This window comes from Halichoeres trimaculatus, unplaced genomic scaffold, assembly GCF_033239565.1.
Source record: "Halichoeres trimaculatus isolate MK-OKI-2021-1 unplaced genomic scaffold, fHalTri1.1 fHalTri1_scaffold_17, whole genome shotgun sequence".
In the NCBI taxonomy this organism is placed as follows: Eukaryota; Metazoa; Chordata; class Actinopteri; order Labriformes; family Labridae; genus Halichoeres; species Halichoeres trimaculatus.
In genome coordinates, this window is record NW_027437195.1 from 23,598,710 (window position 1) to 23,626,100 (window position 27,391).

General features: G+C 39.6%; 1 protein-coding gene and 1 gene segment (V, D, J or C); one reads left to right on the top strand and one right to left on the bottom strand.

The window, feature by feature from the left end:
- paplna (papilin a, proteoglycan-like sulfated glycoprotein) overlaps positions 1 to 12,244 on the top strand; it is a 29,326-nt gene extending 17,082 nt beyond the window's left edge. Inside the window, exons 16-28 of the mRNA XM_074691723.1 lie at positions 142 to 222; positions 2,596 to 2,791; positions 3,039 to 3,123; positions 3,524 to 3,650; positions 4,686 to 5,274; positions 6,762 to 6,920; positions 7,705 to 7,832; positions 9,224 to 9,278; positions 9,389 to 9,535; positions 9,795 to 9,922; positions 10,120 to 10,228; positions 10,897 to 11,072; positions 11,564 to 12,244. Of these exons, the coding sequence (XP_074547824.1) occupies positions 142 to 222; positions 2,596 to 2,791; positions 3,039 to 3,123; positions 3,524 to 3,650; positions 4,686 to 5,274; positions 6,762 to 6,920; positions 7,705 to 7,832; positions 9,224 to 9,278; positions 9,389 to 9,535; positions 9,795 to 9,922; positions 10,120 to 10,228; positions 10,897 to 11,072; positions 11,564 to 11,724 (2,141 nt within the window). The 3' untranslated portion in view covers positions 11,725 to 12,244. The remainder of the gene's footprint in view (positions 1 to 141; positions 223 to 2,595; positions 2,792 to 3,038; positions 3,124 to 3,523; positions 3,651 to 4,685; positions 5,275 to 6,761; positions 6,921 to 7,704; positions 7,833 to 9,223; positions 9,279 to 9,388; positions 9,536 to 9,794; positions 9,923 to 10,119; positions 10,229 to 10,896; positions 11,073 to 11,563) is intronic.
- Positions 12,245 to 15,580: 3,336 nt separating this feature from the next.
- LOC141806795 (T-cell receptor beta-1 chain C region-like) lies at positions 15,581 to 24,597 on the bottom strand. The segment is given in 7 exon segments: positions 15,581 to 15,691; positions 15,789 to 15,904; positions 16,023 to 16,052; positions 16,157 to 16,513; positions 20,200 to 20,248; positions 24,118 to 24,431; positions 24,549 to 24,597. Coding segments are annotated over 7 exon segments (936 nt in total).
- Between the last annotated feature and the right edge of the window lie 2,794 nt (positions 24,598 to 27,391).

The window sequence follows — 27,391 nt, forward strand, 5'->3', positions numbered from 1 at the left end:
TTAATGTCCCACTTGCTGCAGCTCTTTCTGCTTAATTTAAACTGTCACGTGCAGAAAGTTCATTTAAAAATTTACTCAAATTTAAACATTAAATCTTTCTTTTTAAATTGATTTTCATGTTGTGTGTGTTTGTGTGTGCAGCTGTTCCCAGTGTCCAAGACCCACGAGGCCATGACAACACTCAGACTGTTTTCCAGCCCTATAGTCCAGATCATGGAACATGTGAGAGCCAATTTCTTGAGTTTCAGTGTGCTTGGATTGTCTACAACACAAATAATGTGTTCACAGACAAAATATTTGTGTGTAAGCTAGGGATGGAACAGTTTATGAAAAAAAATGAATCGTAGCTCTGCATACACAACGCAATGCGAAGGATACAGCCGGACAGTTGTGGGGAGGCGTGTGGCGTTGAGTTGTTCTGCTGTCTGGGAGCACTTTAGATTTGATTTCTGGAGTTTGGAGTCTGACGTTGGAGCGTGTTTTGATCGCCTGAATGGTCAGCGTGTGTGAGCCCCTCCCCTGTCCAAAACACAGAGACAGTCCTCACTTGCAGCAGAAATCACGCAAGTGTGTGTCTAATTTTAGTCACTTCTGCCAGTCCACAGCCCAGATAAAGGAAGATGGTTGGTATTTAGACATTAAAAAAAAGAATAATAGATAGAAGAAAGTTAATTTTTAGTTCTAAACGTTTTTATGATGTTGTGTTTTACCTGCTTTCTGTCTCTCCCACGTTATTTCTCTCTCCTTCAGAATCCATGACAGTTATATGCAAATGGATATTTTGCAGCAGCGTCATTTAGTGACTTTTAGTGACTTCTGGGACAGACAATAGAAACTTTCCTTACTGAGGAGTTGGCATGTTAAAACTAGCAATGTTTCACTCAGCTTTAATGATGTTTGAAATGGGAAACAGCCTCATTCTTACAGATGTTTCATGACTGTACATGAGATAATTGATTAAAAATAATTTGTTGATAGTGGATTATTAATGTATATGGTAAAAATAAAGGTGTGAAAAAAACAGCAATGCACACCGAACCGAAAACTGTGACTACGAAACCATGGATTTTGTGAACTGTTCTATCTCTAGTGTAAGCAGATATATACACCTCTATAGTAAACTGACATGATGCAAAACCCTCAGATTGAGCTGAATGTTTCTCTGTAATCTGTCAGTGATTTTTTCCAGCCATTTCTTTTTGCGTACTAGTCCCATAGAGGGCAACTCTGGTTTTTTGACACCTGGACCTTATTCATGCTCATATACTCACTCAGACAAACATTGTGCAGCTCGGAGTCCTTCAGAAGTTATTTAGATCCAACCGATTTTAGCCGCACTCAGCGGGGGCCACGGCAAGGGAGCTTCAGCGCGGGACATAGTCTCTGCGAAATCGCTCATTTCGGCTATATTTTTTCATCCATCCCCAGTGTTATCATAAAGTCAGCTCGTCTACCGTCTTCAGGTGGGTCAGCTGACCAGGGGCCGACCTGTTAAACAAACGTTTGACGGTTGTCCTTACCGGTTTGAGCCTGAGTACACGGACGAGGAGCTCCATGAAAGAAGGATGCAGAGGGAGAGAGACGAAGAGCTGGCTCGAGAACAACAAACAGGAGCACGTCCACAACTCAATGCGAACTGGTGGTGCGCTTGTGGACAGTGTTCGCCTATGGCAACAGAAGAGGAGTATGTTTGTGATAACACTGGCGATGGATGAAAAAATATAGCCGAAATGAGCAATTTCGCAGGGATTATGTCCCGCGCTGAAGCTCCCTTGCCGTGGCCCCCGCTAAGTGCAGCTAAAATCGGTTGGATCTAAATAACTTCTGAAGGACTCCGAGCTGCACGATGTTTGTCTGAGCAAGTATATGAGCATGCACACACCTATAAATAAGGTCCAGGTGTCAAAAAACCAGAGTTGCCCTCTAAAGCTCTCAAATAACTGTCACACAATCCCTTCCTGCGTGAAAAACATCAACTTTTCTAGCTGCAGCGTTGCAGTTTTTATACATTTTGTGCACCAAACTGTAGGTATGATAGCACTCCAGTAGTCGCTCCCCTCCTGTTCCCCTGCAGCCCCTCCTCTCTGCTCATGTAACTCCTGTCACTTTGTGCCCATCTGGCCCCCCTTCTCTGTCCCAGCACTAATTATCCAGGCCTGATTGACGTGTTTTCAGGGGTCCATGGGTACTGTCAGCCTGATTAAAATATTTCTGGAGCACTGAAGTGTGCTCTGCAGGCTGTGGTGTGTCTGGCATGTTGTGGCATTCTGCAGAAGCGTCCCAGTGGTCAGGAATTTCATCTTCGAGGTCTTACAGGTGTTTGTTTTCTGTGTGATAGTTCAGTCTGATTGCTGAAACCCCGTTCCTGATCACTCTCTGCTGTTTTCTGCCTCATCTGCATGTCCTGAAGTGGTTAATTAAGTGTTTTTTTAAAGCAGTATGTGGAGTATTTGCTCTCTTTGTGTTCCAGCCTCTTGTTTTGACTCACTGTGTGGTCTCAGATACAAAAGCTTCCTCTCCATTGTCATTTTCTAAAGCGACGTGTGAAGTTGGTGCATGTGTGAACTCCTTCCTCCCTCGCTTGGTTTGTTTCAGCCCGCAGGCCGGAGACAGATCCGACCCAGACTAACACGGTCCACGACCCCCACAGCAGCGCCCCCGCCCTCCACTGCAGCCAGTCCACTTATGGCTGCTGCCCAGACGGACGGACATCAGCCGGGGGCCCTCAGGGACTGGGCTGCCCTCGGGCTGCAACCCCCACATCCGTGCAGCCAGCCTGCATCCAGAGCAGGTATCCAACCTGTCATTACTCTGTGGTGGAGGTTATAGAATAGACTCTGTCTGTGTGACCGCTTTAACCAGAGACTGTTTGGAATTATACGCATGACCACCAAACCTACCACTAAGAGGCCACTCGAAGGCAGAGGTTTCCTGGAAGTTGCACATTTTGTTTATTTTTGTCCCAAACCTTCGATATAAAGTGCTTTATTGTCTGTTTCTGCTCTCGTCTCTTCTTCTTCTTCTTCTCTTGTTTCCAGTTACGGCTGCTGCCGGGACGGACTGACGGTTGCTCAGGGCCCTAACAAGGAGGGCTGCCCTGAGTACGCAGCCCCTGCACCCACTGTAAGGAGGCCTTTTATGACATCTCCAGTCTTTTCATGTTTGTCAAAATAAATCATGACATTTATTGATGAGGCACTTCTTAAAAACTGTGTTTATGAGTGAAGGGAAAAAGTTTCCTCTGTCTGCTCCACCTCATGGTGCCACTCATAAAGCATAATTGCTAAGTGATGTTTAGTGCAAACATAATCTCTACTATCTCACAGCCTCATGTGGTTTCCTCTGGTTTTGTGACCCTCAGTTCAAAAACAACAGTCAGAAAATGATTGGATCACATTTATGGGGAACTTCTCCTGTTGTTGTTTTTTTTTTAATTTCGACTTTTGTGTCACAGGAAATCCTTCTCCTCTTTCTGATTAAACATCATGTTTATTTGTCACATTTCATCTTCTTGTTTTCTCAGGTGTCTCCATCTCTTCCCACTGAGAACGCCGCACAGTGCCGCCTCACCACCTACGGGTGCTGTTTCGACCGCACCACACCCGCAGGGGGACCCAATGGAGAGAGCTGCCCCAACCCACCAAACAACAGTAAGACATGGATGCTAAAAGTTTTTCGGCTGATTGATTTTAACATTTTTCATGGTCACTCACATTCCCTTTTCTTTTTCTTTTTCTCTTCTTTTTTTCTTTTTTCTGCCTTTTTCTTTTTCTTTTTGTCTCCTTTTCTTTCTCTGTTTTATATTCTCATTTTTTCTCCTTTCTCTCCTCTTTCTCTTTACTTTCTTTTTCTCTTCTCTTTTCTCTTTGTTCTTTTCTTTTTCTCTTTTTTTTCTTTTCTTTTTCTCCTTTCTCTCTTTTTTTCTTTTTTCTTTTTCTACTTTTCTGTACTTTTCTCCTTAAGTTTTTTCTTTCTCTCTTTTTCTCTCTTCTTCTTTGGTCTTCTTTTCCTATGTTCCCTTTCTTGTCCTTTCTTGTCTTTCTCTGTTTTCAATTTTCATTTCCCATCTTTTTCTTTATTTTTCCCAGTTTTAAGTGATTCTTTTGCTCTTTAAAAACCTTAATTTCATTCTTTTTTCAACAGTTTTTTAAACATCAATAATTACACTTTTTTTTTATATATGCCCATTAGTATCAACTGTAAAATCTTTATTCTGTTTTGGCATCATTCTGTTTTATGTTTTTATTGTTGTTATATTTTTATTTATTGTTTTTTAAGATTATCTAGAAATTTAAAAAACACAGATCAAAATATTTTATTTATTTATTCATAATTTATTTATGGTCAGGTATTACAGACAGTTAAACCCTGATCTTCCTCTGAGTGCTGGTCTTAGTTGTGCCAGACAGAGCAGATTTTTAGGTCATGGGCTGAGATCCAGACTCTATTTTTAAAAAGCCTGATTAGAAAATTAATGAAAGATTCCTTCTTCAGAGTTGGCAGAGCTTTGATGAAAAGTCTAGGATGACAAAGCAACCCAAGCTCAAGGCCCACTGAACAGCCCTTGAGCTGCTTTTAATGCCTGACGTCATCTCTTTCAGTCAGGTTATCTTAATGTTTTTGTAAAGACAGAGTGATACAGCTGTCATGTTGGTAACTCACCTCCTTTCATTTCTCCCCTGTAGTTGAACGCTCCATCTGCTCCCTGCCTCGTGCTGCCGGCTCCTGCAGCGCCTGGACATCCCGCTATCACTACGACGTCCTCACCTCTAAGTGTGCACACTTCTGGTTCGGAGGTTGCCATGGTAACAGCAACAACTTCATGACCCGGGCTGAGTGCCAGAGGGCGTGCCAGGTGCCTGCAGCGAGCCAGCCTGGTGCAGTGCCGATTGCTCCTGCTGTCGAGACTCCCAGGAGAGGAGGAGGAGGAGGAGGAGGAGCCCCAGCTGGAAGAACCCCATCAGCTGGAGGAGGAGGAGGAAGGTCTGGAGCTGGCAGCAGGTCTGGAGCTGGCACCACATCAGGAGGAGGATCAAGAGGTGGTGGATCCACCCCAGGAGCATCTACATCTGGAGGGTCCACATCTGGAGGGTCTACATCTGGAGGGTCTACAGGTGCAGGGTCACGCAACATGGGGAGGATTTTCACAGTCCAAGGGGGCACCGGGAGACAGGCTTCGTCTGCAGCTGAGCACGCCCACAGAGCTCGAGTGTATCTACGCCCCCGCCGACCCCCACCCAGCACCGCAGCACAGCACACCGGCCCTGCAGCGAGGTAAGAGCCCAAAGACCCGGGACTTTCTCCCCTCCAGCTGAAGGAGCCCCTCTGTCACCTCTGTGCTGAGTGTGAGGGGGCCTGAAAGTGAGCTGAAGATCAAACCGCAGCTACAGACACAACATGTTCATCAGTCGCCTAAAACAGATGAGGATCTCTTTATTCAAGTTTTTTATTAATGCTTTCGAAAAACAAATACTCAGAGCATGCAAGTTCTCTTCATCTTACACAAAAAACTTTAAAAAGTTTTGATCTAAGATTTATTTCACACAAGGAACTCAGATTTTAAAAGTTTTGAAAGTTAGAAAAATATTAATTTGGACTTTTTTCAATATTTGTGAGTTAAACGGCAGCCTGAGAGAGCAGCTCAACACGTTTTGTTTTTGCTGACCTCTGTTGGTTGAGCTTGTCACCTCGCTGCAGTGACTTAAACTCTAAACCAGGGATGATAGAAAAACTCAGGGGTGCATTTTGTGGCTTTGTCATGCATCAAACTGAACAGATGTTGGAGAAAATTTACAAAAACCAAAACCAAAAGACAGATTTTTTTTTGTATTTGAGCTGGATTCAAAATGTGCTGACTTGCAAACAAAATTTAAAATTTACAACCAAAAATTTTACTCTTTTATTTACTTTCAATCTAAAATGTATGATTGCATTTTTGGTTAGTTTGCTCTAATTTTAGGCTTTTGAGATGCATGAGAAAGACACAAACATAGCTTAGATGGTGCTAAGATAAATTTTAATCTGTCTCAGTTTGTGATCTTCTGTATTTCACGCTTCATTGTATGTAACACGCGCTCTGCAGTGAGTAGACTCACCTGATTCTTGCTCATATAATCTCAGCCTTGCTCTGTAAAACAGCTCTGCTAACTTTGCCTCTTTCGTCTTTGACCCTACATGTGTGGAGAAGTTTACAACCTCACAGCGATCCTGACTGGACAGCTTTCATGTTTTTATGCTTCTGGGACTTTCACTGTCTGTCTACGTGTCATGTCAGTCGTCTCGTGCCTTTGTTTTTGTCTGCTACCTCACCGTGTTGGTCTCTGTGCTGTCACCTTGTTGTCATCAGATCAAACTAATAAAGGTTCTGCTGTGATGCTTCATCCGTCATCATATGTGTGTGGTCACTAAACCTGTGGAGGTGTTCCGGTGGGGACTGTGTTTTCTGTCTGTGTGTGTCGTCATCATCTTTGATTTTTTTTAACACACAGAATCAAATGTTTGTTGGTGGAGGTTTGTCTCGTCACTCTTCATGTTGCATGGGCGCGTGTGTGTGCCATTTGGTTTCCTATCTGTCTTTTCTCTCCTCCTGCAGCCAGGACGTGGGCGTGCTTTATGCTTGCTTTGGTGACCAACAGTAGAGCATAAAGTGACTCTTCTCTTCTTTTCCTCCGTTCAATTCTCTCTGTCTCCTGATTCTTCCTTCTTCATCTCCTCCCTTCCTTTCCTTCCTTCTTTCCTTGTGTCCCCTCCTGTCTCCTCAGTTTGACGCTGGGTGGAGTGAGCATCGATAAGTCGGACCCCTCCACGGTGGAAGCATTGGTGGGTCAAACGGTGGTGCTGCCCTGCAGAGTCAGTCCGCCTCCATCCTCCACCGTTATCGTGGAGTGGAGGAGAGACGGCACCGCTCTGTCCCATAACAGGTACACACACTCACACACACACAGTCATTGTGTCCGAAATCACTCACTAATTCCCTACTCACTACCCACTATATAGTGAATTAGTGGACTATATAGCCAATTCAGTCAGCTAAATTTAAACATTTCGGACACTACTCTTTTTTTTTTTTTAATTGAATCATTGACACTTCAAGAATCGTAACACAAATACAAATACAATAACAAACGAGACAGGAAAGTTAATAAAATGAAAAGGAAAAGAATAATACAAAAGTGGAAACAAAAATCTTGTGCGAGAAGATTTTTTTTTTCTCTTTTGTATTTTTCTTTTCCTTTTCATTTTATTTCGGACACTACTCACTCACCCGCCAGCCGCTGACAGTGACGTAATTACTCTCGTGTCGCCCACGGACGGCTTGGGATTTACAGTTATAACTTTTCTCAAACACTGCAAACAGTATTTTAAATAATATTATACTTTGCTCATATTCCACAACAGTCAAATGTAATAGTATCATTTATTACACGTTATTTTCTAAATAAATGAACCATATATCTGCCTATTTGCGCGGAACGTATGCTGTGTTTGTGAATTACGAGGTCCTGTGAATGCGTCACCCGCGATGAACGGTTAGCGGCTAACGTCCGTGTTGTTTGTTTCTCTGCTCGAATTAGTGAGAGGGGCTCGTCTGAAAGTTAAACAGAGATATCTAAGTGTTATTCTCTGGCAGTTTTTGATGTTGTGATTTCGGAAACAGCCTCACCTATCTTGTCCATCAGTGTAACCTCCACCTCTTTCCTCCAGGCATCACCAGCAGCCCAACGGTTCCCTGTTAGTTGGTCCTCTCACTAAGGCGGACTCTGGTTGGTTCCTGTGTGTGGCCACTCGAGTGCGAGAGCGGGATCACCGCTACATCTACCTATCTGTCACAGGTGAGATAGCACCTCTGTTAGAGGATTTAATGTGTGAGGTAGCTTCACTGTGTAAGAGCCTGCAACCTTCAAGCTACCGCAGTGTTTATGGTGCTGGATATAACGTCAAGATCTGTCCTAGTTACAGAGGTGGTGCCCATTGATAGCATTAGTTGTCTGTTGAAATCTGATTGGCCGCCCAGAAATCCCAAACTAGGTTGCCTTGTTGGAGGAAGGACTCATGTCAAACATTAATATTTGGGCAGTGTTGTTAAAGACTTCTTCTTCTTTGGATTTTATTGACGCGCATATATTTTTTTAACTTGTTTATTTAATTAGAATAAGTTAAAAAATGTTTTCATGAAAGCTCACTGATGACAGCCTGCAGGATCAGATTTTTGGCTCTGGCCTTTAGATGGGCAGCCCGGCCACTCTCCTGCTTGTGTTTGCTTTCTGTCTGTAAATAAAATGTCAGAAAAGCCTGAAAATATAACTTAAATATAAATTTAACTAATATAACTCAAAAAAGGGAAGTGATAGCACGAGGAAAGGATTTTTCTTTCTTGAAACCATCAAAACTACTACTCTAACCTAATGTGTCAAACACTTTCTGGACATTGCAGTAAGAGCTAAACATTTACAAAAATCAATGTTTATGTGGAAAAAAAAACCAACAATTAATCTAATATTAAAGAAAATAAAGAATGAATACTAGCCCATCTTCTCCCACCCACACCCACAATGTAAATACAGTCAAACAACACTTCCTTGATTCAATCAAGCAAGAGCTGAGCTGAATTTAAGGCTTAAAGAGGGGGCACTAAGGTAAATCAAATGTCAAAAATAGAAAAAAAACAAGAAAAACAAAATTGGGGTAAAAAATAAGAAGATTAAACACTTTAAGACAATTTATGGAATAAACTAGCATTAATAAACTATAGAAATAAAGACATTAAAAACCTCATAAAATATTATTAAAAAATACAGTATTTGGGTTGTTTGAACAGATTTAAAAACAAAATAATAAAAAAGTCAATAATTAATAAAGTTTGGTCTTATTTTCTTTCAATTATCAAGAGAAACTTTTTTTCTTTTGAGGATCGAAATTGTCCTCCAGCGTGCAGTTGAGCTAATTGGGGCCAGAGTCGGTCAAAACCTCAATACGACCCACTTTAACCCCAATTAGGCCATAACAGGAAATTAGATTAGATTACCGAGGTGAGCTCTGATGTCACGGATGATGATGTCACAGGTTGTCAAAATGAAATGACCCTGAAAAGTTAGCTGTTCTTTACGCATGACGTGCTAATGTGACATTATATAAGTGAGTTATGGCGGTTTGTTCACCAATTGGTGTGTGTGTGTGTGTGTGTGTGTGTGTGTGTGTGTGTGTGTGTGTGTGTGTGTTAAAGAGGGATCACCTCCGCTGACACCAACCTTACTGCCCGGTGACAGTCCTGTCCCTCGGTAAGACAATCTCTTTATTCTTGTTGTTACACACAAAACTTTGTCCTTGTTTTAAATGTTGTCTCTTAAACATGAATTTAAAGAAACTGTAAAAAAAAATCCTCTCTCAGGTTTAGTATCGAGCGGTCTAGCTCATCCGTCCTGGAGATGCGTTCAGGACAAACAGCACAACTGAGCTGCAGGATCGTCCCTCCATCAGCTCTTCAGTTCGTCAACATCCAGTGGACTAAAGATGGACAAACCATCCGCGACTCCAGGTACAGTATCACCACTTTACCCTTCCTAATTAGCAGATTTAGATTTTAAAAGATAAGAAAATGTTCTCCAGGGGGCGATATGGGGAAATTTGTGAGGATTTTATTTTTTTATGTAAGGATCAGGATCTGGATCTGGAATTCATCAGGATTGTATTTCATATCCAGATTATTTTGACCTGCACACATTTTTAGCCCTAGATATTTCTTATTTCTTATTCTAAAATATTTTTAAGCACCATTTCTCCCTGCTGTCTTTCAGGTATATACAACATTCAGACGGGACGCTGATAATCGGCCCTCTGAGGTCAGACGACTCCGGAGTCTTCACCTGCACGGCCTCCACCCAGCAGCAGCTGGAGCAGAGACAGCTGCAGCTCAAAGTGCAAAGTACGTTTCCTCCTGGTCTATCACCTGATGGACACATTACACTGTGGTTACTACAGATGTTTGCTGATGTTTTTATTTCACTGTATCACCAGCAGAGGTCAGTCTATCTGTGTGCTCTGATAGTGTTTCAGGTTGATTTCCTCCAGAGGATATCTGGGATAATATTTCTTTCTTTCTTTAATGTTGTGTTTTTCCAGCTGACCTGAAGATCACCACGGCTCCTAATAATATTGTGGTGTCTGAAGGTAGCACGGCTGTGCTGCCCTGTGTGGTGTCAGGAGACAACGTCAACATCGGCTGGTCCAGGTGAGAAGTCAAAACTCCATCAAGCACTTACATTCATCCTGTTAGACTTACTATGAATCAATGCTAAACTATGCATGCAAGAATATTAAATTATTTGATATTTTATGAAGAGTCTCCTGGTTTTAAGTTTTGAAGTGAGCATTTAAATACAACCAACTGGACCATGGATATTTTTAACTATATTTTCTTAAACTAATTATTTTAGATCATCTAAAGAAAGTAGTAAGCTAATGATAAAAACTGAGTTCTTATCACGCATTTATAATATTGGATCTTGAAGTAAAAGGGTCGTTATGACTCTGTGATTTTGTGAAATCTTCAAAGGTAATCCCGGGCTGATGCAACCTTAAAAAAGATACATAGCATCATGGACACAAAAAAAGTGCTGCATGACTGTTTTCAGTTGCTTAAAAAACTTTTTCCTCAAATTAAAAACAAGTTTGCAGGGATTTAATTTGTTATCTCTGCTTGTATCATAGATCAGTCTATCTGTCATCAGTAAATGAAAGAAAGAAGAAGCTTTAATCAGCAGGAAGTTATATTCTTTCTGTAGTGTTACTTTAAATACACACATGTATTTCATTGAATCATTTTCATTTTCTGCAGATTTTTTGTAGACAGAGATTACGGAAATATCTGACTATAGGCCGTCTTCCATCTCATTGCAGAAACGGCGTCCCGGTCCGTCCTGACGGTCGTAACATCCTCACCTCAGCTGACGGCAGCCTGATCCTGAACAACGTGAAGCCTTCAGATGAGGGGACATACACCTGTAACGCTTACACAGGGATCTACTCTGTTAGCGCCACGGCTGAAGTTAAAGTCACCAAAGACACACAAGGAGGTGAGAATAAAACTCTTACTGTTTATTTTCTCAGTATCACCAGATTCTATTCGAATTTGTTTATTTTTCGCTGTTAAATTTGGAGAAGTTAAGGGAATTGCAGCATGGACACATCAAAAACAGAGATAAGAAGTGATAAATGCCTGGTTTATGAACAGGAATCCTTTTTTCCCCCACATAATACTGAACTTCAGACTGCTTTTTTTCCTATGTTGATCAGTGATAAACAATCTTAGGATGTGGCAAAATACTAAAGGTTGAGTACCAAGCCAAAAGACAGATGTTTTGATGAAATTCTGCTGTAAAAAATATAAAATATTTTCTGGAAAAGAGATTCAGTACAACACAGACCTATGCAATGCAGAAACAGGTATCTAATGTTTATGTTACTGGATGATACAGGGCTACTGTAAACGCCAAAACACGAAACGGTATTCTGCTTTTATAGATTAGATGATGCAAAAATAATAACTGTTCTTAAATCATCTCAGGTGGTGACGTCCCTCCAGAGTGCGTGGATCAACCTGAGCTCGCCAACTGTGAGCTGATCGTCTACGCCCGACTCTGCTCCAACCAGTACTACTCCAGTTTCTGCTGCGCCAGCTGCACCCGACACTCACAGAGGAACAAAAGGTTCGGCCGGCTCGGATAAAGCTGCAGAGGTTTCTAAAGACTCTAAAGGTGCTGAGACAGTGATGGAGACCTTGAAGCTGTTTTTATGGACTGCATTTGTTCTATCAAACCTTCAACATTGAACAATCGCCAAAAGGATTCCAGACACGGAAGTCTGACCTAGTCATACAGAAATGGAAAAAGAAAGGGACTGATGACTGTAGGTGTAGATGAATCTATGAAGAAGGCCTTTTCTAGGGAGTCTGAACCACTGAACACAGAAACATTTGAAAAAAGCCTTCAAATGAAAAGCACCACTGTAACAGCTGAATGTGATGAAGCTAAAGTTTGTTTTGCTCTGCCGTGTCTTCAAAATAAGTTATTCACACTGTGGACCTACTGAACGTGTTCTCTGTTTTCTAGAGAATCATGATTTCAAGGATTTAATGTGTAAATCCAGTAAAACACTCACTTCTGAAATGATTCCCTCTGCTGTGCTCTTTGACCACTGATGTTTTTATATCAATACTCTGCCGTGTCCCTGTCAAAGTGTATTTTCTCCGCGCTGTTTATTTTTTATGTAATTATTTGATAATAAAGATATTTTGATTAAAAAACAAGCTCGTGGATTTCTTTGAATCAAATGTGACTTGATGTTCCAGTCTGTACCACTAGGAGGCGTCTGACAGCTGCCTTAAACCTGGATGCATCTTTTTAGTACAGTGCAGGGTTTGCAGGAGGAGACGTTAAAAGCATGACAACAACATGTGTCTTTTGAGGTCTCATAAGCACAGTTTCCTGTTTTTGTGACACAATTATGATTTTAAGGAAACATCTGGAAGAAAAAAATAAAGACAAAAACATCTTCTGTTTGAGTAACTTGGTGGAGAAATGTTACTTGAGATGTTGTGTATCTAACCTGATGAAGATACCCCATGATAACCCTGGTGATGTAGTCCAGAAGTGGGGCCATTAACTGCCAATAAACACATAAACAGAGCCTGAATCTGCTAAAAGTGATGCTGTTTGGGTTGTGGGTGAGTCCAAACACATTAGCTGATGTTAAGATCGTAACTTAAAATTGTGGAGGACAACACAAATAAAAGGTCAATTGAGACCATTTTTTTTAACCTGATAATCCTCTGATCTCATTCATATTTTCAATCAGGGACCCACAACTTTAGATTAACCTGCACAGGGATATAAGGCTTGTTGAATCAGTTTATTTTTTAATCACATTTCATATTCTTAATACCTTGTTACCCCATTCCTACTTTATTGTTATCATGTTATCAATTCAAACTGTTATATGTACCTGGATTTTTTTTAAATTTGCTTCTACATTCTCTTCTCTTCTATGTTTTGTCTTATTGTGCCGTATTTATCATCATCTTTTTTTTTTAAATCGTGTTTTCAAGTTTACTTCATTTAATCTACCTGAATTAACATAATTAGTGCTAATTTAAATCTTTTTTCATTTTTCTTTTTTTCTTTCTAATTTTCTGCTATAATCTTTTTTTGTTTGTTTGTTTGTTTTCTCATGCTTACCTTTTCTATTTCTTTCTTTTACTTACCTGTGCTTACCTCTGGTCCTAGTGGTTTCATGAGGGGGTAGATTCAATTGCTGGCCTCTATCTATTTTATTTTATTTTATTTTATTTTTATTGTTTCTTGGACTTCTGCCGTGAAACACTTGTATACTAAGGTTTTTAAACGGTTTTTATATGTGATTTACTTACTCTCCACTTTTAACATTAATCGGGTAACGAGTCTGATAACATGAGTTCTCGCGTTACCAAACGAGACTTTGGACGATAAACAATTATCCATGTCGCCGACCAACGTCGTCAGCCGACCGTCCTGGCGTGTGTTGAGGTATGCAGCCACTGACAGGGAGACAGGAATCTGGGTAAATAACTCCACACATTTCTCCTCTATTTCATTTTCTCTGCTCGCTACGAGGACATTTTGTTCACGTTCGCGGCCGTGACTCTCGTTAGCTGCAACATCCGGTTTATGACGCTAACTCCTTGCATTGGTTTGTTCGGGTATTCTGCCATATGTTCCCAAACAAGGATTGATGAGCTGTAAAATGTTTCACATTTACGATTGGGGTTCAGGAATGCACTAAAAGAGTGATATTGATTTCACACACTCATGAGATTTTACTTTTGGACCAATAATTGTGTACAATCAGCCCCGAATAAGGCCACGCCCCCTCGTCGCGCACAGTTACTGCCAGTTTATCGTCTTGCTGGCATAAGTTTCTTGTTTTTATATTAAAATGCTCTCCAATTTAGAATTGTAAATTTTGCATTATATGTAATGGTTACTGTGTTTATTTGGATTATTTCACAAAAACTATCTGCATTTTTGTTTGAAACAATCTTAGATTGATTTAAGTAAGGAAGCTTATAGTATGATTAAACTCCATCTTTACCTCACATGTTTCACAAACACACACGTAAGGATGAACTCCTTGTACTTTGACCTTGAAAGTCAAAATAAATAGTTTTAGAAAGTGCTTTCACAAAGTTCCTTCTGGAAAGTTACTTTTCTGACCTTCAGGGCCACAACCCATTCTACCTTTCTGGAAAAGTGAAACCTGAGTAAAGCTGATGAAGCTGCAAAGTTGACCAAAGTTGTAAAGCTGTTTTATTTTTGTTAACCTGACTTAATATGATAATCTCATGCATAACCTAAAAAATTGGATGCACCAGATCATGAGAACAACTGTTGTAAACAGCGTAAACACACAGTTTAATAACACTTGAAGTGAAGCTTCAGTTGACACAGAAAGCAGCATTTTGCATCTGTTTGCACAGAGCTGTGCAGTGTGTGGTGTGTGTTTGTGTGTGTGTGTGGGTGCAGAGCTGCAGGTGTTTGTGGTGCCTTAGCGAGCACAGAAAGCGATGGTGTGCAGGCTGCTCTGTGACCACATCCTCTCCTCTACAGCTCTCACACCTCGCTCCGTCTCCCTCAGCAGCAAACCACGCTCACTTCCTGTCTTTATGTGCTGCCTACTCTTCCTGACTCTGATGCTTTAAAGAATTCACTTCTGTAGATTTTTTAACTGTCACAAAAGGTCAAGCTCTTTCTTACAAACCTTGAAATACAGCAAATTTAATGGAATATGTTTGTCAGTTGAATTTGACAGGAGCTTTTTGAGTCACCTCTTAGTGCTCTTCTTGGAAATGGCCCAAACAAAGCAGATTCAGTTTCCTGAGCTGTTTCAGTATCATGCAGAGGAATCATCTCAGGTTTCTGAGAATCGATGCAGATAACAAAGCTGCTAAAGATAGCTCAGACTGTGTGTGTGGAAAAACTGACGTTCAGTTCAGTGGATCTATTATTCTGTCTCATTTGAAAAATTATGCCTTTTCTACGGTAGCCTGAAAGGTCAAAACACAAAGTAACTTCAGGAATAGTTTGCACAAGATGTTTCTTATCAGGCTTGTGTCTTGAGGGCCACCATACCTGTCTTTTCTCTGATTGTACTAAAAGTATTTTGGTCACATAACTGACCTCTATAACTGAGCTACAAGTCATTCAGTCACAAACACGTATTAATTATTGAAGCAATTTTATTTTAATTTTAAAGAAATGATACAACTTTACATCACTCCCGACACAGGGCAAACAAAAGATGCATTCAGACTTTTAAAAGCTGCTCTTGTATTTTAAGTTTAAATTTCATGAACACAGAAATAAGATTTCAGCATCTTAAAAGCGGATAAATTGAAGATATGAAACAATAAAATACAGACAGCTTAATATTTAGCATGCATCTGTTTTAGCTTGTGACAGATTGTAATTTTGGGAGTTATTTCATTTAAATTTGCTGAAAGATTAAAATCTATATTAAACAAACATTTATGAAATCTTGTTGCAGAGATGTTGTAGCAGATATTAATGTATGATTTCCAAGTTTTTATTTACAAAATTTCACACAAAATCTCTTCTCTGCTCAGGCTTCGGCTCTACTCTCACTTCTTCTCCTTCCCTCCCTGAAACAGACACAATGAGAAACACACTTCTTAGTTCATCAACATATTTACAGGCAGAATCAGGTTTTTTTCAGAGTTTATTTTGTCGGTAACAAACCTGAAGCTTAAACAGCAGAAAAGTCACGAAGGCTCCGAAGAAACAGCTCTTGATGATTAAGATGGTGTAGGAGATTTTGGCGGTCTGCGTGACCCTCAGGTATTTCTCTGCAGAAAGTTTTAGAAAGATTTTAAGAGAAAAACATCCAGTTAAGATCAGCAGCTATCTTTGGTTTTACTCTGAACGCAGTGAGAGGATTTTTACTGTGAGCTCTGTGATAATGAAGAAACTCACCCCTGGTTGGAAGTCCTCCTTTGGCTTTAGCTACAGAGGAAAAAGAAGAATCAGACGAGGAAACCTGAACGTTAGTATGATTTTCTGACAGAGAGACTCAGATTAGATAATTTCTGCAGTTATTGTGAACAAACCTGCTTCTCCAGCGACTGAATCAGTGTATTCATCCCACTTGTCGTTTCCGATAAAGAACTTAACGTGGCAGGTGAAAGTCTTGTCCGGGTTGTGCCAGTCTTTAGCAGGGACCCTCAGCCTGCTGCTGATCTTGTAGTACTTGTCAGGCTGCCGCTGGGCCGCGCTGTCATTGGCAACACCTGAGGTGGCATTCTCACCATTGATGGTCCAGTAGATTTTAACATGGTCTGGGTAGAAATCACGGGCCACACAGACGATCGTCTTCTTCTTCTTGTCCTCCTCTTTCTGGCCTCCACACTCTTTTGGAGAGGGAGGAAAAACTTTGAGTTTTGGTGGAGTGACCTTAAGTCCGTCTTCTGCAAAGACAAGAGGCAGAAACCACTGCGTTAAAGCTACAGGAAGATTAACAGTCGGAAAAGTCTAATAAATCTAGTGTAAACATTATGCCTTTAAACACCAACATGAATCCACCCTGAAAGATGCTGTTTGAGCCTTTTTTTCACCCTAAATCAAACATGATCCCCTCTCAGAGCAGAATCCAGACGGTAAACATGTCAAAGTCACATAAAAACTGGATTTTTTTGCAGAGATCTTACCCAGAACCGTAAGTTTGGTTCCCGCTCCGAAGTAAGCAGGATACGAGCCTGAGCACAGCGTCGACTATCAGGAGTAAAACTGACACAGACCAACAAACAGCAGCAGCTCTTTCTGACTCTTACACAACCACTTCATTACTAAACAGCCACTTTATCAAATGAATCCTGCTCTTAAATCTGTTAATGGCATTTTTCTTTTTCTGTTTCTGCTTCACTTTTAGTGGAAGAAAGAAAATCCAGAGTTTGTCACCTCTTAAGAAATATGCTAGAATAATATAAGAGCTAAGAATTGAAACAAGCAGAAAACAACATTCTTAAATGTGTAATTTAGAGACTTAAATTAAACTTAAGCTTGAAGTTTTACCTTCAACACATATGGTATGTAATTTAAGAAAAGACTCAGAGTTTCAGGATAACCTACAGATGATTCATTTTATGCATTTTTTGGGTCAAATTAAGAAGTCAAACCCTCTTCTGAATTTTGGTCCTGAAAAATTAACTGTATTTTCAACGTCTTAGATTATTATTTAAATTTCTTTGTAGCCTTTTGAGACTTGATGTTTAAGACTTTACACCCTGGTCATATGATCTAACAAACTTCATTAGCATCATCTTAATTTTATTCCCTTTATCATCACCTTTCTACATCTTTAAAATATGATTCATTTAGTCTCACGCTGAGAGGAATATCACAGATTTAACTCAAATTTTAGCTTTCTTTGTTGCTGTGGTGCACCCTTTCAGCCAAGCTTTGCGCTTCTGGAAATATTTTTTAAACTTAATTTCACAAAAGACTAAAATTCTTTCTCCTGAGCCAAATAATTTAAGAAAAAGCAGTCCACATAATGTATATTTTGCGTTATATACTCAATTGAAAACAGCAGCTCTGTCAGAATCAGAAGTACATGAAGAAGAGCAGCTGCATGACATCCATATAACACGAAAATAAAGACTTTAAAGCTGCTGTTTTCCTCAAGATACATTTCTGAAAGTTTAAGGAGGCTTGGAAAAAGTTATGATTTTTAAATTACTTTTCTTACCCAGCACTGTGAGTTTGGTTCCTCTGCCAAAGTAAGCAGGATCATAGTTGTTCACACTGATATGAGGCTGCAGAAAAATCCTCTGAGCCCTGAGAGCCGCACACTTTCTAACTTAAAACTTCTGATTTCAGAGCATGAGACGAAAAACAGGACTTTGACCTGACAGAGCCTCTGATAAATCCTGTGCCACATTATTTTTAGTGTTTGAGATTATCTTACCTAAAACAGTGAGTTTAGTCCCAGCTCCAAAGTAAGCCTCAGCCTGGTTGCTCACAGTGTTTCAGGGAGCTGTTAAGAAGTCAGCTTTGGGCACGATTGCACAACACACAGCTCTGTTTTTACAGCTTCTGACTTTAACACACTCTGGACATTTTTTACAAAGAGGAAACTTTCTCCTTCATTCATCAGCTCAACAAAAACACTTTTCTTTGCGTGTGTGTGTGTGTGTGTGTGTGAACTGTCTCGTAGCTTTTCTTACCTAAAACAGTGAGTTTAGTCCCAGCTCCAAAGTAAGCTTCTCTGTCACTCACAGTGTTTCATCGAGATGTTAAGAAGTCAGTGTGAGAGGAATAATCTGGGCTCAGAGCCAAATGTTTTATCTTTTACTGCACGGCCTATTACCCACTGGATTTATCACAAACAAATGTCCACTTTTCACTTAAAAAAAAAAAAAAATTCTTCACTTTTAAATTAAAGCTTTAAAATTAAAACTCTACAAACATTTTCTGAGTCGTTTTTCTCAAACTTTAAATGATTTTTAGCTCTGTGTGAGTTCTGTTTTGCAGCTTTTTCTTACCTAAAACAGTGAGTTTAGTCCCAGCTCCAAAATAAGCCTCCGCGTAGGAGCACAGAGACTTTCTACTGTGACAAAAACTCTTCCTGACGTCTCTCTTAAAGATTATTCAACACCTGTTCCTATGTGTCTGTAAAGACTCTAAATCTCCAGAACAGAAGGACTTAACATCCTCTATATTTTTTTTTACATCTAACTGCGAGTTTGTTGTCGTTATTTTGACATTATATAATGAAATTATGAGATGATTGATTGTTTTTTCCACATAGTTTAAGTTTAGGATCATGCTTAAAGAGTCCATACACCTCAAAGAAACCACACCTTTACTAAATTTAACACACTTTAAAAGTTTTCTTACCTAAAACAGTTAACTTTGTTCCTCCACCGAAGTAAGCTTCATAACCACCAGAGTCACAGTGAGCTTCATCCGTGCTCAAAACATCACTCTGCTTCACTTTGGTTCTTTACGTTTTACATACTTTTACATTTCTGGGTTTTTTTCAGTAACTTCCTTCTATGAAACATTCTCTTTCTTTAAATCCAGATTAAACTTTTGCTGCACTAACTTTTTACAAGCTGAATGTAATGCAAAGGCTTTTCCTCTACAACAAACCTGCTTATTCCTCTTTTTTTTCCTCTTACAGGTGAAGTTAACAGAAAAATTATACATCGTTTGTTCAGTCTTTTACTCACCAAGAACAGTCAGTTTAGTTCCAGAGCCAAAATAAGCTTCATACTGACACAGTGCTGAAGCTGAGTGTCAAAAAGCCTGAGCTCAACCTGAACTCTAACAAGTTTGAGGAAGAATTGCTCTTTTTTAAAAAGTCCTAAACTTCTTTCTGCAGGAATAATCACAAATGCTTTAACGTAACAAAAAAATGCTTACCTAAAACTGTTAACTTTGTTCCTCCACCAAAGTAAGCCTCTGAAGTCCCAGAGTCACAGTGAGCTCCATCTGTGCTCAAAACTACCCAACGTACTGCAACTTTCTGCACGTTTTAGCTCGCTCTGCTGTAAGATTTTCCGTCTCATGGTGGAATTCGCTCCTTCCAGCGTCCAAACCAGTTTTACAGAAGCAAAGAAGATGCAGTTTGGAGGTTTTACTCACCGAGAACAGTCAGTTTAGTCCCCTGACCGAAGTAAGCTTCGAACTGACACAGTGTCTGAGCTGAATGTCAAAAAGCTCTGAGCTGACACTCAGCTGTTAACACCCTGAGCCCGACTTCATCACAGACTCTACAGATAATTAAATGTCTCTTACCTAGAACGGTTAACTTTGTTCCTCCACCAAAGTAAGCTTCACCACCAGCAGTGTCACAGTGAGCTTCATCCCAGCTCAAAACAACTCCCTGCTGCTCCCTTTTTACTTTTCTAGCTCTTATTCAGACACTGTCTCACCTCCTCTTATTGGGTTAATTCACTAAACTTATAGTTTGAAGTCTTACTCACCGAGAACAGTTAGTTTGGTCCCAGCGCCAAAGTATGCTTCGTAATTCACACAGCGCTCGAGCTTCATGTCAAAAAGCTCTGAGCCAGACTCATAGAGAGCCAAATGCTTCATGGTTTAACAGCCCTTATCACTTTTTAAAATATTTCAGGCAACTTTCACTCACCTAAAACAGTCAGTTTGGTTCCTGGTCCAAAGTATGCTTCGTTGGCATTGTCACAGTGCAGAAACGCCGAGCATCAAACTCTCCTGACTTTCTCTAACAGACTCACCTTAAGGAAGCTTTCACCAATATTTCTATTTTTTCCAAGACTTTACAGCATTTTTAAATCTCAAATATACAGATTAGACACAAAATATTTACCCAATACAGTCAGTTTGGTTCCTGGTCCAAAGTATGCTTCGTTACCACCGTCACAGTGAAGAAGCACTAGGCATCAAACTCCTCAGACTTTCTCTAACAGACTCACCTTTAGGAAGTTTTTGCTTGTGTTTGTATTTGTACTGAGACTCTTCAGCATTTCTATTTTACTAGATAAAAGTAAATAGTTGAAATATTTACCTAAAACAGTCAGTTTGGTTCCTGGTCCAAAATACGCTTCAGAGTTTGTGTCACAGTGAAGAAACACCAAGCATCAAACTCTCCTGTCCTTCTTCATCATGACTGTCTTAAGATATTTCAACCATATTTTTATCCATAATTTAGACACTTGGACTTTTAAATTCTATGAAAACAAAGTGAAAAGTGGAAATATTTACCTAAAACAGTCAGTTTTGTTCCTGGTCCAAAGTATGCTTCGTTGACACCGTCACAGTGCAGAAACACTAAGCATCAAACTCCTCAGACTATCTCTAAAAAACTTACCTGTAGGAACTTTTTGCTCATGTTTGTATTCACACTGAGGCTCTACAGCCTTTTTAAATCTTTAAAATATAGAAAAGAGCTGAAATATTTACCTAAAACAGTCAGTTTGGTTCCCGGCCCAAAGTATGCTTCGTTGTTGTTCACAGTGCAAAAACTCTGAGCATTAAACTCTTCTTTCTTTCTTTTCAATTACCAACTCTATGAGCTTTTGACTCTGATTTCTACCTACACTAGGACTTTACAGTGAGTAAAACTGATCCAAAATACAGGAATAAAGTGAGATATTTACCTAAAACTGTTAGTTTGGTTCCTGGTCCAAAGAAAGCAGGCTCATTGTAGTTCACAGTGCAGAAACACTGAGCATTAAACTCTTCTTTCTTTCTCTTTAACTATCAACTCTGCAAATTTATGACTGATTCCCAACTAAACAGGGACTTAAAGAAATACCGAATTCAGGAATAAAGTGAGATATTTACCTAAAACAGTCAGTTTGGTTCCTGGTCCAAAGAAAGCAGGCTTGTCATAGCTCACAGTGCAGAAACACTGAGCATCAAACTTTTCTCTCTTTCTCTACAACGATCATTTCTATAAGCTGTTAACTCTGATTCCTGCTTACCTCTGGACTAAATTGTGTGTGAAACTGATCAAAATACAGTAATAAAGTGAGATATTTACCTAAAACTGTCAGTTTGGTTCCTGGTCCAAAGAAAGCAGGCTGAGTGGTGCTCACAGTGCCTCCGTTTAGCTCAATATTTCAGAGTTTTCACAGCTTCAGGTTTTCTTTCCATCTCACACCAACATTTGACTGTTTTCACTTTGTTTTACTTTATTACCTTCACAAAAGTTGAAACTTACCCAGAACTGTGAGTTTGGTTCCCTTTCCAAAGTAAGCTTCAGCTCCAGTGTCACACTGAAAGTCTCCTTCACCAAAAAGTCTGCTCACTTTGCAGAATCTGTGTGTTGAGACTGAGTGATAATCCAGAGAATGAGGAAGGTTTAAAGATGCAGGATGAGCTTCATGATGATCACATTAGTTTTCTGTTTGTGAGGAGGAGAAACAGAAGCTTCCAGATGATTCACCTCTGGACCAAAAGTCGTGTAAAAACACTTTTTTCTGCAGCTTTTTCTGCACATAAAGAAAGTGTTCACTACTGAAGTGTTGTCTCGTCCTGTTCAGCTTTATATTTCATCTTTTTCTGCTCTCCTGGCAGCACCCAGAAGCCTGCACACTGTGTGTCAATGGGAGGAGGTTTTTGTACGGCGGCTCTATGGGAATGTATCACCGTGGCCCCCTGTCCCCACGGTGAAAAAGCATCAGACAAAAACCTGCAGCGAGTTTGTTTCTCTGCTGCTCCGTATCTCAGCCTCCATCTCGGTGAGGCTGAGGGAGCAGCTGTGCAGCTCGGCTCCAACACTACGACACGGATCACTGCTGCTATTTCTGTGACAGCTAAGAAAAGAAGGAGGAAGGAAGAGAGGAGACTGATGTGTGTTTGTCACTCATCAGAGGGAGGGTCGAGTCTGCTGGTCACACCTCTTCATCCTCTTCACCTCTTCATCTTAAGAGACACGCTAACTAAAAAAACAGTCATTAAAAGACATGATGCATTTCTTTGGAAAGAACTGTGTTAAAAACTTCCTCCACATCTTTTTTTATCAAGTTTTCTCTTGATGTGTTGTTGAGCTTCATTTTGACACTGCATAGATATTATTGTTCTTTACTGTATGATCATGCATTCACTCAAAAGAAGTTTCTCATTGCCGCTAATCTCTCATGAAGTTTACAACAGCTGCTGCAAGTGTATAGTTTCTTTTGTATTATCTAAGTTTGCAAACTCCAACAGTCCTAAATGCATTAATTTTTTTAAATTAAAAAAATGGTGGCATTGTATTCCAACCAATGATTTAAATCTTACAGATTTTAACATTTTTTTAAAAAGACACTCAAATTCATCTGGTAAAATGATTTAAATTTATCTTCAGGTATTAAAGTAAATATTTTCATTGGACACATATGGTGGCCCTGGTATTACATGATATGTTGGTATGATATGTTACAATCTGTAAGACTTTAAACACTGGTAGGAATAAAATCTCACAATTTATATGTATATGTATATAAATGTATTTTTTTCTAATTTTAAAGTCAGAATTCTAACTTTTTTCCTCAGATTCTGTCTTCAATCTCAGAAAAATAATAATAAATAAAATACATATATATATATATATATATATATATATATATATATATATATATATATATATATATATATATATATACATAAATTTTATTCTGAGATTGAAGACAGAATCTGAGGAAAAAAGTTAGAATTCTGACTTTAAAATTAGAAATAAGATTGTTTAAGATTAAAAAAATTAAAATTAAATTGATTATTTTTAAATTACTTTTATAATTGATAAAAATATATCTCAGAATGGTAATTATTAAAAAAAATAAATGTATGTTTTTTTTTTAATTTATATTTTTTTTTTTTCAAAAAATATTTACTCACACTCCTGGCCTCTATTCCAGGCCCCTTGCCTGTACCAGGCTGAGCTTCCTTTTGCCCTCAGAGCTTCCCTAATTCATTTTTCCATAGATTAAACAATGTGCTGGAAACAAACCCTCAGAGATTTTGCCCCATACTGACATGACAGCATCACACTGTTTCTGCAGATTTGTCATCTGGAAATACATGGTGAGAATCTCTGATCTGGATCTGGGGACTGTGGAGGCCGTTGGAGTCCAGTGAGCTTATCCTCAACTCAAGAAACCAGTCTGAGGTGATTTATGACATGGAGCGGTATCCTGCTGGAAGTAGCCATCAGAAGATGGGTACACTGTGGTCATAAAGGGATGGACATGGTCAGCAACAATACTCAGGTAGGCTGTGGACTTTACTATATACTCACTTGATACTAAGGGGCCCAAAGTGAGCCAAGAAAATCCCCTCCACACCCTAACACCAGCAGCAGCAGATGCTGATAACCAACTCTTAACAACTCTGAGCCCTTGTCCTGCTTTTGCCTGCTATGAAGCTTTTTTAAATGAATTTATGACTTTATTTCCAAAATCCTGTTGAGTTTCTCTTTCATGTGCTCCTTTAGTTTGTAACCTAAGTGTGTCAGTTTGTGTCGAGAGGCACCACCTGCAGTGTAAACGCTCCCATCTCAGAAACATCAGAGGGTTTTTAGTGAGTGTGCAGCATCAAACCACATCACTGTGTTACTGGCAGCGCAGAAATAAACAGCAGAGTGTGACTGGTTTGCTGTTTTTATGATCAGAGCTCCACTAGTTGGGCTTTCTTTGGTCAGCTTGTATTCTTCCTCAAACTGTCCGTCATAGGTTGGTGAAGTTCTCCCATACTCGTACCCGATGAGGGTTAAAGACCGACTTTCTTTTCTCTGCTGATACCAGAGCATGAGCGGAAGGGAGCTGTCACTGTGTTTACAGGTGATCTGTACCTCACTGTTCTCCTTCACTATCTGTGGAGGAGACTGGTCGATTTTCACTGCAGCAGATCTCACCTCACCTGTGGAGAGAGCAGATCAATGTCACTGATGCACAGCAAAGATAAGGAAAACATGACTGCAGATGTGTTCTTCTATGATTATAATTGTCATGAAATGTATAACATTCAGGCTCTTACTGTAATAACATACGAGGAGAAGAACAAACGTCTGAGCTGATGAAGACATTGTTACTGAGAAGACAGAGTGAAGAGGCTCTGTCTATGGGTGTGTGTGTGTTTGTATGAGGATGTTCAGTGACACCACTCCCTTGTGGAGAGACCTAAAAGTGTCATATCATGTGCTGTGCCTCCACCTGTTGGTTGAAATCTTTTTTGGGACTCTGGTCCTCTGTATGACTCTACATATTCCAGCTTTTGTTGTTGTTGTTGTTTTTGGAAAACATGGCTTCCTCAAAGCTTAATATTGAATATTAAATATTTTCAGTTGATGATTCTCTTACAAGTGGAAAGCTGGATTCAAAAGAGGTAGAATTCAGTTTTTTCATCAATCAGTATGTCTTTGTCTCTAATAATTTAGAAAATAATTATCAAGATATTTTACTGAGGTTGATATTTTTTGTTTTTATGTCATCATTTAGCAGGGGCTCTATGCTGAAGAAGTTTACTTGGAGAGAGACGAAAGATTCAGGTGCTGATCTCATGTGGTCAAATTGATCACAGACAACTTTATAAACTGTCTAACTTTAAAAGCAATCTTCAAATAGTCTCACGCTTATGTGTTTACCCTTTCATAACCCACAATTTAAATTGAGGAATTAAAATTGAGGAATTAAAATTGTTTATTTCTAATTGGTATTTTTCAGTATCTGTGGATGGGATCCATTCATGGCTCATAGACTGAATGTCTCTTTGATGACTCTGCCAGTCAGCAAAGTTTATCAAGGAAAATGATTCCTTGGATTTATTTTTTAGTAATGGTGGAGACTGAAGCTAGACTGAGAAAAAGAAGAATAAAGTTAAACAGAAGAGGGATAGATAAAACATGAGTGAAGCTGTTTGTGCGAATGTTCATTCCAACCCACGTGCAGCAGTTATTCTGCAGTGGTTTGTTCAAACTTGAGAGTCTATCAATAAAATGAAGAGTGAGGTTATGTTAGCTCTGCTTGGTGAGGTTGGAGTTGGTAGATGAGCTCTGGTAGGACATAACCAGGATTCACTAACCTTATAAGGACACGTCTCAGAGCACCGGGCTGTGAGAATAAGTATAAGCTAAGTATAGCTGGTTACTAAACTTGGGTATGAACTGAGTTAACAAAGTTTGCTTGTTGTCACGTTTCACTACATGAACATTAGCTCATGGGATCATCTCCACAGCGTCTTTAAGCAGAGGATACAGCTTTTGTAGTTTTGAAGTAGTTCTTGAATATTATTGGATTACAGCCTAAACTTGAATCAAGAGGACCCTTTCCATTGCAGCAGGAAGGTTTGGACTTTAACACAATCATCAACAGATGTTAGCGTCAACTTAACTTTCAATGGAGTCAACAGACAAACTGTTACCAAGGTTAATATCTTTATTACAGTGGCGATTGCTCTAAGACTGCAAGGGAAACCCAGCTTCCCCTAAAATGTCCCCAAATAAAGTGGTGATATGTACTGCTGTCTGTATATTTCATTGACAAAATATGCGCTAGAATTTCTTCATCTTTTGTTCAGAATCAGCTACACAGGTAACTGGCTCCACCTCCTTCTCATCCATCCCCTCAGTGTCTCAGCGCTTTAACACAGTCGGACGCTGGGCGTCTTCTGACTTCAGCGGGGAAGCGTAGAATGGGTTGTTCCACTGTGGAAACTGGACAGTAATTGGATAAATGCTGGGCTTTGTCCCGCCTACCATACGCTGAGCATCTCTGGGGGTCTATGAGGCAGTGGGCTGGCCTGTACACTCGGCTTCTGCATGATGATTGGATGATCTGTCTGAGGCTGAATCCCTTTTTGATACACAGTGAAATGAGCCAGTCAGCGATCTTGAAGTATAACCCTCCACCAGAGCATCTTCTGAGTTTTACCGTCAGTTGTTCTGGACTAGTACAGTGACTTTATCAATCCCCAGCAAGTTTACCTTTCTTAAAAACAACAAGCGTTGTGTTTAAAGTTTCTCTTTTCACCAATAAGCAGCTACAGTTAATGTTTTTGTTTGCATGTGAAAGAATATCTGCGGAAATGTTCTGCAGCCATAAAAAGCAGACATAATGTGTTATGGATCATGCTTCTTGACAATACTATAAGGATAAAAAATAATAAGCTATTACTGACTCACAGTAACAAACAACCAAATTTTTTCAGTGTCTCAAAATTTGTGAGGGATAAGTCTGAGGCTTCTCTCGTAAAACCTCCTTTTCTATCATCAGATCTGGAGAAGACACATTCAAAACAGGTGTCAGAGGCTGTTAGCTGTGACGCAGACATGAAATAAAACCATCTGAAGGTTTTTGTATTGAGAAACAAAGATCTGCAGCACTGTGTTTACTAGCAGCACAGAAATACACTGCACTGCTGCTCAGGTCCACGTTGTTGATGGTTAACTTGCTGTTTTCTCCTTTATTTGCGTTCCCTGTCATCTTATATTTATCTTTGTCCTCAGGATATCCCTCATTTATGTTCTGGTATCCAAGGTATTCCATCTGTCCGTTTTCCAGCTGTTTGTACCAGAGCATTCGGTTGTAGTTATCAATTTCATGATCACACCTAATTTCTGCTGTTTCACCTGGTTTCTTGTAAATGTCGGATGGACTCTGATTGACCACTTTACTCTCTGAGGAACCTGAGGAAACAGTAACAAAACAAAGTCACAGTTTGTAAAGAATAAGTTTAAAGAAAATATTACAAGAAATATCGAATTTAAATAAGAAATTTATCCATCAACACTTCAGTACCTGAGACGGTGACAACATTAAAGGTTAAACAGAGGAAGATGATCATGATGTTGTTTCTGACTGAGTTGTAGATCAGTCTGGATT